The 10,321-nt window shown below is 53.4% G+C and overlaps 1 protein-coding gene across 1 annotated transcript; it reads right to left on the bottom strand.

Annotated features, from left to right (window-relative positions):
• Positions 1 to 213: 213 nt before the first annotated feature.
• On the bottom strand, positions 214 to 4,055 carry GPC2 (glypican 2). The gene is given in 15 exon segments (XM_032236643.1): positions 214 to 274; positions 276 to 345; positions 731 to 841; positions 844 to 895; positions 1,352 to 1,376; positions 1,378 to 1,434; positions 2,313 to 2,353; positions 2,355 to 2,446; positions 2,449 to 2,511; positions 2,514 to 2,618; positions 3,145 to 3,154; positions 3,156 to 3,189; positions 3,191 to 3,273; positions 3,275 to 3,303; positions 3,781 to 4,055. Coding segments are annotated over 15 exon segments (993 nt in total). The 5' UTR covers positions 3,941 to 4,055.
• Positions 4,056 to 10,321: the final 6,266 nt, after the last annotated feature.

The raw sequence follows: 10,321 nt of genomic DNA, 5'->3' as shown, positions 1-10,321 counted from the left end.
CACACACACACAACCCACCCCAAGAACGCGAAGTCTTATTTGGCAAGATGAGTAGAAAAAACAATTAAAGGATTGGGAAGTTCGCACCTCTTTCCACCTTTTCCTCCAAAATTGTCATTTCTGCTCTAGCGGAGTCTGCATTTTAGGCTGCCACTATATGGCAGGCAGAAATCGGTGTTGGAAAAGAGACAGCCAATGTGGAAAACCTCAGTCCTACCTTAGCGATGTCTGTATATTGCGTTCCTGCAGGTACATTATGGCCTCTGAAATTTCACCGCAATGGAATCACCGCCAACTCAAAATTGAAGGGTCCGGTGAGTTGTTCTGCCAGTTGGGTCAGTGCATCTTGAAAGAAGGGAAAAAAGGTTATGTTTTCCCTCGCCATCCACACCCGGGGAAACTTTAAGACTTGTGGACTTCAAGTCCCAGAATTCCCCAGCCAGGGAATCCTGGGAAGTCCACAAGTCTTAAAGTTCCCAAGTTTGGACACCCCTGCTTTAAGGGGATCCCACGCTGCCCCATGCACCCTTCCATCGAGGTTCTGCTAGGGAGAGATGGTGGTCTCCACGGACTGCCTTTTCACGGTCCCAGGGAGGTACAAGAGGAAAGGCCAACAGCAGTCCCGGAACCCTCCGACCTCGGTTCGGGAAACTTCACGGGAGTCTGCCATTGGAAAGGAGCTTCCCTGCTCCCACCTCAAAGTTTGCTCCTCTCTGCCCTGCGTGCTCACCCAGGAAGCGCCCCCACTCGGCGTCCATCTCTGTGATGCTCGCCAGGCAGCCTTTCATGACGTTGAGGCAGAATCCGTGGCAAGGTTTGAGGGCTGGAAGTCCACGGCACAGGGGCAGAAGGAGAGGCGCATGTGTGCCCGTAGACACTCTCCAGTGGGAGACAGCTGCGTAAGGTGGAGGAAGGAGAGTCAGGATCAGGCCTGGAGAGAGGGCCAAAGGAGCTCATCTGGACAGGACGCCCATCTCGTTCTGCAGGCCATCCTGGCCCAGAACCAGGAGAAATGGGCTATCGCCAGAGGGCTGGGGGAGGATAGAGGGTCTGAAAGACTCCTGTGGAACTGCGGATGACATGGCCACAAGGGAAGACCATTACAAGTGGCCAGGAAGGGAGAAATGACAGGGAGGGCTGGGGGAGGGGCTAGGTCATCCTCCAGCTGCAAGGGAGGAGGGACCCTCACCCAAGGGGTTGGTGGCACTGCTTGCACACAAGGCAGCCCCTGTGGAGAACCTGTGGAAAGCCTGTCTTCCTTCTCTTCTGAGGCTCCAGGTGCTCTCTAGCATTAGCCCCACCCTGCTGCCACCCTGGAAAGTGTTGGCTCCTACCTGCGCAAGCACTCAACCTTCACCGCCTGAGCAACGATGTCCCCCCTGTGCCCAGGCCCTGACAAGGACCCCAGCAGCAAGGAAAGCCCGAGATACCTGGGCGGGAACAGAAAGCGACACCAGGCCTCAGAGGAGCCTGCTCACCCACAAGGGGCAAACACGGGCCAGAGCAAGGGGGGGCTGGGTCTAACGGGGGGGAGAGGCTTCGGTGTGCAGTCACAAGGGGCAAACTCTTCAAGGGCGCTTAAACGTTGGTGCACCCTTTGGATTGTCCTTTTTCTTCAGAAACATGATCTAAAATGTGATCAGTTTTTACACACAAGTCCTAAAACTAAAAAAGAGAGCGCCTCATTCAACAAATTAATTCCCTTTATCTAGTTTGAGGATCTGTGTGGAAACTGAGGACATTTTAGGTCGTATTAGCAATTCAAAAGGGTGCGAAACTTTTAGCCACCACTGCAGCTGCATCCTAACGGCAGCATACATGAAGTCTCGTTGCATGCCTGTGTGCCAGGGTGGTCAGGGGCAACATTGCAAGTTTGGGGGAGGGGTGTCTTTATTTTTCACGGAGCCCTAGAGGTCCCTACGAAGGCAGGCCTCTCTGTTTCATTGGCAAGGACTGTTGGACCCACCCTGGGGTGGGCATAGCTGTGGCAGAGGCTGGCTCCCCAAAGAGCAGGAGGCCGCTCACATCTCCCATGGTCATTTCCAATGCAGGCTACTCCAGCGCCTGAAGGAAGCCTTCACGCAGCTTAGCTTACGGACTGGGAGATGACTGTGACAAGATAGAAGGTGGGGCTGAGGGGGCAGCAGGGCAAAGAGGGAAAGGGCTTCCCTCCTCCTCCTCCCCCTTTTGGCTCTCTCTGACTGAGGCCTTCCGTGCCAGGCCACTGTGAGTGGGACAGTGCCCTTCCCACCCTGCCAACGCTTCTGCTCCACGCCAAAGGGCTGTCCTGTCAGGAGCTGGGCTCACCTGCCACCCGGAGCTGGTTGGGGCTGTCTCCAAAGGCATGGAGGCTTTTCCACCTGGCGCCCCACACACTCCAGGTACCCTTCTGGGAAGCTATACTGGGGGTTAAGCAGAGTCAGCATCCGCTCCAGAAGCTGAGACCGAAGTCACTCAGGCCCTCGTCTAGGCTGGGCCGAGACCCCTTCAGCTGACGTTGCAACTCCACAATAGTCCCTGGAAGAGGCGGGCGTGCTGCAAATAAGGCGCCCGTAGGAACGGGCAAACATGGCCCTGCAGGGACCGCTCAGCTCCAGCAAGAAGCTCCTGGAAAAAGTCTGGAAGAAACACCAAGCGGAGCGAGATTAAGCGGAGCCCAAAGAAACGCCAACCGCGCCTTCTTCTTCCCCTCCTGCGTGGGAGAGGCTGCCAAACAGGCAATGCCAGCGGTGAAAGCTGCCCACTGAAATTCTGGGGGTGGGGGGTCAGGTGGGAAAGCGACCCGGGTGGCATCATGGCCTGTATGTGAGGAGAAGGGAAGGAAGGGCAACCGTCCTCTACAGAGCCCCCTGAAGGCAGGGACGAGAAGGACGGGTGGAAAGAGAGATTCAAGAGAGACCCAACCTCAAGGGGGAGGAGGCGTTTCCTAACAGTGGGTGAGGCTTACCTGGGGAAATTCTGGTGTGCCCCATCAGGGGAGGGTTCCAGGAGAGACTCCTGCTTGAGCAGGGGGTTCAAGCTCCCTCCGGACCCTACTATTCTAGGTCCCATTGGTGGGGGGGGGTGAGGAGGGGAGAGGGAAAAGGAGAGAGAGCAGCCAGCTGGGCAAAGGGGGCCCGAGAGAGGCTCCTTCCCCTCGCTCACCCTGAAAGCGCATGCTGGCGAGAGCTCAAGGTGCTGACCAGGAGGCGCCCGTCCCCCCAAGAGCGCCCGGAGCTCCGTCTGCCCTTGCTCGCTCAGCCGTTCCTCCGTCTCGCTGGCGCAGCACGTGTAGGTCCTGGGGACAGATTCGGAGGTGCTCTCCTGCGGGAATGGAAGGGAGGCTCCAGGCGGATCGGTTTCCCCCTCGGAGGAGGATCCGCCTCTGGGATGAAGCCAAGCGGGGTGGGGGGGGGGCGCGCAAGGGAAGCGCCTCGCCCTCCCTCAGTCTCCACCCTGGGCAAAAGTTTTCCCCACCGCCCTTCCCCCTCCTCTTCCCCGGAGCCTTCAGTGGGGGCGGGGGGTGATGGGGGGGGGGGCAAGTTGCCCAAAAGAGGAGAGCGGCGTCCCTCGCAGGACTTTCCTCTCGCCCGGATCCCGTTCCGAGCGGAGCAGCGGGAAGGGCGGGGAACGGTCGGGAGGATTCCCCTTCGCCAAAGACCGGCCAGCCTGCCGTTCCTGGAGCGCGACAGGCGGAATCTCCGGGCGCTCCAATCGCCGCTGCTCGGCACCCCCCACCCGAAGGACAGAAAACTTTGGCCGCGGCGCCTTCCGAGCAGCTCTCCGCCCGAGCGCCCTTACCCGAGATGAGGGTGGGCGGGACCGAGGCGAGAGAGAAGCCGCGGCTCGCCAGCGCCTGCCGGGTCTCCGCGCAGCTCCGCGCCCCGCGAGCTTCTCCGGCAGCGGCGGCGGCACAAAGAAGCCCGCTCAGCGCCCAGAGGAGCGGTAGCGGCGGCCCCATCCCGCCAAGGGAGAGGCGCGAAGGGCGAGGCGGGAGGAGCCCTTCCTTCACGCCCAGCACCGCTCGCGCCCCTCGGCCGGGTCGGTCTCCGAGAAGGACCCAAAGAACGGAGCACTTTCCCCGCGCTGAGCGGAGCGGCTGCCAGACAATAGAAGCCCACCCGCCGTGAGGCTCGCCGGGCCCTAGCGCCTCCCGCCTGCTCTCCTGGCCGGGCGTCAGACAATGGGAGCGGAATGGGGAGCGGCCCCCAACCGTCCTCCGGTCGCTGCTCCTGCCCCGCTCCTCGGCTGCCCCTCCTCCCCGTTGCTCGCCAGGGTGCTGCTGCAGGCCTGGAGCAAAGAGGTGGCAGGGCTGCTCTCCCACTAGGGCTTTAGCGATAGATACGCCTCCTGGCTGCCACTTCCCATTTGATTCCCACCACCAGCCGTTTCTTTTCTTCCTCTTAGTTTGAGAAGGGCAGCCTTTTTTCCTGACCACCTCTGTTCCCTCTCTCTCCCTCTCTTTCCCTCCCTCTCCCTCCCTCCCTCCCTCTCTCTCTCCCCCTCCCTCCCTCTCTCCCTCCCTCTCTCTCTCCTCCCCCCTCCCTCCCTCTCTCTCTCTCTCCCGCCCTCTCACTCTCTCCCACCCTCCCTCCCTCTCTCTCTCTCCCTCTCTCCCTCCCCCCCCTCCCTCTCTCTCTTCCCTCCCTCTCTCTCCCTCCCTCCCCTCCCTCCCTCTCTCTTCCCCCCCTCCCCTCCCTCCCTCCTCTCTCTCTCTCCCTCCCTCCCCCCTCCCTCCCTCCCTCCCTCCCCTCTCTCTCTCCCTCCCCCCCCTCCCTCCCTCCCTCCCTCTCTCTCTTCCCTCCCTCTCTCTCCCTCCCTCCCTCTCTCCCCCTCCCTCCCTCCCTCCCTCTCTCTCTCCCCCTCCCTCCCTCCCTCTCCTCCCCCCTCCCTCCCTCCCTCTTGCTCCAAATTCTGTGAGTGGCCTAAGCCTGTTTCTGTATTTGCAGAAGAAAGAAAGAATGCACTGAAAAGCAAGAAGAGAGAATTGGGGAGAGATACCAGAGTGAGGATACTGGGAGAGAGCATTTCTTGGTGGGGGGAAGACTGGATCATAAAAATAGACGTAGACGAAAAAAAGGAAAAAAAAAGTGTAGGAAGTTAGTAACAAACCCCCCCCCCCCAGAAGAATGAAATATCCTAGAAAATATTGAAAGGGCAGAATATTATATTTACCTGGATAAGAAATGGAGAAACTTGTTTTTAGGGTTCCAGAAACAGACCCGCTCCTAATAGCCCCCACCTTTCTCAATGGGCTATTAGAGGCCCTGAGCTAGTTTACTCTGCATAACAAAGATAGGATTCGTTTTTTCTACAGAAACTCACCACATGGCATCTGGGAACTCAACAAAACTTGGGACTCAAAACACAGCCTAGAGAGTTGCCCCCGCATGGCCCATGGGAGTCTGACAACCGACCAGAATACATTTCTTACACAGGAACAGGAAACAGAGAGGTGGGGCTGAACAGAGTATAAAAAAAACCAGCAAGCCCCTTCTTCACGCTCTTCTTTACCCAACATCTGGAAGCATCACCTTTTTTCCCAGGACCTCAAGCCATGTGGTCCTGTCCACCATTAAATCATCTTTCCAAGCAGCCTCCGTGTTTCCAGTGTCTTTTCCCGCACTTGGAGCTGAACCCAGAAGGACATTTCTCCCAACAAAAAAAAGTGAAATGTGCAGGAAGAGAAACTCAAGACCAACATTCACTGTGTTAATCTTGCTCAAGAATAAACTGAAAATGGACACAAGAAAAGAGAATGGGGATGCTGCTGAATCAAGTGAAGTTAACTGTGTTCTAGCACCATAGATGTGTGTAGAATTACATTCATGGAAGGCTTGAAAAGGGATGTTGAGGGACTAATGGAATAAAATGGGTAAAGGGAAAATGCATATAATGCTGCAGGGAAGTGGGAAAAGGGGAAAGTAATCTGTATGATGCATTTAGAAAGAGAAAGTTGCAAAAGATGCAGTCAGAGCAGTGCATGTGTTAAGGTTTCAAGTGGTAGAGAAAATGCAGAACAATTTTGATGGAAAGTAAAAGTTGTTTTAAAAATTAAAGCGATATAATTTGAGGGTAAAGTCAAAGGGTGCGGTCATTCCCCAATTCAAAACTACAGGGGCAGCCATTTGCTAATTGTTTCTGGGAAGATGCTTAATAAGATACAAGACAGGAGGGGGGGTTGGGAAGCCACATAAAGGCAGACAGCATGTAAATGTGGTTGTTTTTTTAATTATTGGTCATTCAAGAGTTTAGGACAGTGACAAAGCTCATAGAGAGAGGTATGGTGTAGAATAAAGTAAAAAGACAGTGGTGAAATTCAATTTTTTTAACTACTGGTTCTGTGGGCGTGACTTGGTGGGCGTGGTGTGGCTTGGTGGGTGTGCCAGGGGAGGATACTGCAGAATCTCCATTCCCACCCCACTCTGGAGCCAGCCAGAGGTGGCATTTGCCGTTTCTCTGAACTACTCAAAATTTCCACTATTGAAAAAAGGTCTGAAATTGTGGAATGATTTTCATGGATGGGGAGTGGAAGTTTGGTTGTGGAATACCGTCAGAGTGGCCCACGATGGAAGTGAAGCCTCTGGGAGAATAACACTGGGAGGTTTAGCAAACGGTTCTACCTGGAGCAGAGAAAAATGTGGATGGCTGCTTAAGGGGCTTATGGACACATGTACAAAGAACACTTGGGGTGTTCTTAGAGGTCTGTATATTGGTTGGAATGCAGGAATCACTGAATGTCAGGGTTGGAAGGGACCTTGGAGATCATCTAGTCCACTTCAGCCAATTGCAGGAATCCCTTAGGGTAGCATTCCTTGGCACACAGCCATTGCATCGCCACACTGTCAGTGAAAAGACTCCCCCACCTTCTGGGGCTCTTCCTTCCTTCCACTGTTCTGTAACTGGGGACAGCCACCATACACTTTCTTGTAACTTAAACCATTCTTTATGCTCCTGGCCAAACCAGGCCTTCTTTTCCAAATGCTCTCCTGCTGACTGCATCATGTCTGGGTCCGGCACTCAGCCTGGCCCTCAGCTCCAGATGGGCTCTCTGCACTTAGCCCAGCCTCCCTACTTTCCCAGGGCAGGAGCAGCATTGATCTCTCTGGAGCTTCTGCCCCAGGCTCTTCCTGTGATTCATCAAAGATCCCCCAAGGGTTCTTGGGGACTTAAGCTGAATGTAGATCCTGCAGGGAATTCATTGAAGACCAAGGGAGCTGTGTTTGACAGGAAAAATGGAGGAAAAATAATGATGTAGTAGATATAAATGGTGCATTAGATATAAAACCTAGATCAAGTCAATGCATTTATGAATTGTTGACAGAATGTTTACTAATAAGACATTTTAAGATACAAATGCTGGAGGAACATAACATCAGTTGTAAGCAATGAATCCTTGTCCAAATAAGCAAAAAATGGCTATAAAGGTTAACATCCTTGCTTAACAATGGTAATTGGGACCAGCAAGCCCACTGCCAAGCCTGGTGCCAATGACAGTGTCTGCCGGCGTAAGGTGAATTCCGGTCCCAGATTCCTCCGATTGCCACGTGTGGCCTCCTGCCAGCTTCCTCGTTGACTTTGGTTGTCTGAAGCGAAGACTGCAAATGGGGACTCCGTGAATGGGTCATTTCAAGCACCCAAACTGCGACGGCATGACTATGGGAACCTCGAGGGCTGTGACTACAAGGACTAGTTCTAGGTCTCCCATCATACTTTGATCCCTGAATCAGGGGCTCTTCAGGAAGGGCCACCAGGGTGTAAAAGCTGCTCCCTGATGTGAGAGCCGAGCGGATGCCGGGAGAATAAAGTAATTTTTAAAAAGTTCAATGAATGTGGCACTTGGGAGGCTGAGGGACAGCGGTGAAGTTCAATTTTTTTTTACTACTGGTTCTGTGGGTGTGGCTTGGTGGGCGTAGCAGGGGAAGGAATTCTGTGAGGCAAAGGAACAAATAACATCTTAAAAATCCCCACTCCTACCCCATTCTGGGGCAGCCAGAGGTGGCATTTGCCAGTTCTCCAAACTACTCAAAATTTCCGCTATCGGTTCTCCAGAACCTGTCAGAATCTGCTAGATTTAACCGCTGCTGAGGGACAACAGAAAAAGGCAAAGGGCTGAGTGGAAAACAGCGGGACAGCAGTGGATCAAAGGTGAACATGAGAAAGAAATGGGACGGAGGGGAGGAGGGGGATCAAATGGCAGAAGCAATGGATGGACAGGGACGGAGTGTGTGGCTGATGGAAGGAAGACTCAGAGAGAGATACAGAGAGGGAAAGAGATTGCTGTCACTTTTTATCATCTACCATGGAGTGATTCGGATGGATCCTTTCTGGCTGCTGAGGAAACTTTCTCTCTCCCCACTTCAGGCCTTCCTGGCTAAAGAAGGCAACTGGCAGCTCTGGCCAGGATTAGCATCCTCACTGTCAGAGGAGTCAGTGGGCAGAGAAGTGGGCTGCTCCTAGGAGATCTGCCTTTGTTCTGCCTCCAAAGGACAACGCTCGCAGCACCAACCCTCTCCGACCAGCAGAGGGCAGCGCCTGAAGGCTGGATCCTGCCCAGAGGGAGCCCGGAGGGCTTTTTGGGACAGGCAGCAGGAGAGCCCCCCCCCCTCTCCCCTGAACAAAGGGAGGGCCATGGAAACCACATCACCAGGCCTTGCCGTAATTAATACTGCAATTAAAGAGGAAGCAGCAAATCTCCGTTTGGCACAAATCCTTGCTTTCTTCCAACTACAATCTGTCCATTGTAGCTTCAACGTTTCTCCTGCGGGTTCTTTGACACAGGATGCCGGAGTAAAGCAATCTTAACAAGCCTAACTGGGTTGTGGTGGAGAACTCAGGGCCACTTCATCAGTTGGGTACTTGCTTGGGGGGGGCATTAGATGGAGGGGAAGGGACCCTCGCTTTAGCCCTCCTTGCCCCTCCCCCAGGCCATCAGCCGAAAAGGCAGGTTGCAGGCCATGGAAGTGCATCCCTGAGCTTGGGACACGCCAGGCAGCCTGCGTTGTGTTCCTGGGGAAGCAGAAGGTGCTTGGGGGCCTTTCTCCAGGCAAATATTATGTCTTCAAGGAATCGGAAGTGGCGTTTTAAATTTAACTTTTTGTTCTCTGATTCTGGCTCTCACATATTTTTAAGATGTTATTGTTCCTTTGCCTCACAGAATTCGGCAGCCACTGAAATACCAAGGTCCACAGAAGCCGCCGGAAAACCATGGCGACAGACTGGTTGATGCGTCTGAGCAAATTCTCTGGTTAGCATAAAACCATTGCTAAGGAGACTATAATTTAAAGTCTGCTGAGTGCATAAAAGGGAAGCCAAACGGAGCGCACACTTTCAAGCACACAGCAAGGCAGATCATCCATCCCATAATCTCTGGGTTTTCTTGGCCTGTGTAAAAAGTAAACTCTCACTTTCCTCACCACAGAATTGCATTGTGTTGCATAGGACCCAGTGATCAAGTCTGCAGGATCCTTCTGAAACTTGAACCTGTCTTCTAAAGTGCTGGTTATCCATCCCCCCACCACCACCACCACCACCAGAAGCAGCAGCTTGGTGTGGTCTGAAATTTGATGAGTTCTCCTTCTCTCCCCCCATCTAAATCATTTATGACGATGTGGAAGAGAACTGGGCCCAAGACGGAAACTTGGGGTTCCCTTCTGAATGGTCCCCTCCCTGTAGTTCCATTGAGGATTATACGTGGAATGCGGTCGACCACTTACGAATCCATGCCTGTCTCATATTATTCTATCTTACTGAGAAGCTGTAATCTACTCTGTCAAACGCCTTACTGAGGTCTACTTGGATGAGGCCCAGCTGACATGCAGCTTGCCCATCCACATCCCCACCCAGTTGACAAGAGGCCCAGAGCTAGCAATGCCTCCAGCCCACCGGAGGCGCATCTTGTCATCTTCTTCCATAGCCTCCCTCCTTTGATTTAAGCTTCCTGTATCCTCCACCTCTGACAACCCTGGACCCATTTGGCAGATGTGAGTGCCACAAAATGTAACTCTTTTTATTGGGACTGGGAGCAGAAGCGGTGCCTGAACAGGCAGGGGGTGTGGTAGCAGTCATCCCCACTTTGGGTTGGGAGTTACCATATAATAGGCTGATGAAGAGGGAATCCAATTGACAGAAATAATAAGTCAAAAACTAATGTTACTGGAAGTAATATACACACCAAATGCTAACCAGAAGGAATTTTATCATAAATTACACTGGAAAATAATAGAATCAGAACAGGAGAATATGTGCCTAATAGGAGATTTTAATGCGGTAACGGACACTAAGAAAAATTATATAAGCAGCAAAAGAAAAATATTAGACGTAAACAAGATAGTGAGATACA

Source organism: Thamnophis elegans, chromosome Z (genome assembly GCF_009769535.1).
Source record: "Thamnophis elegans isolate rThaEle1 chromosome Z, rThaEle1.pri, whole genome shotgun sequence".
Classification (NCBI taxonomy): domain Eukaryota; kingdom Metazoa; phylum Chordata; class Lepidosauria; order Squamata; family Colubridae; genus Thamnophis; species Thamnophis elegans.
Note: the sequence above shows the minus strand (reverse complement) of the source record. Positions and strands in the feature narration are given on the sequence as shown.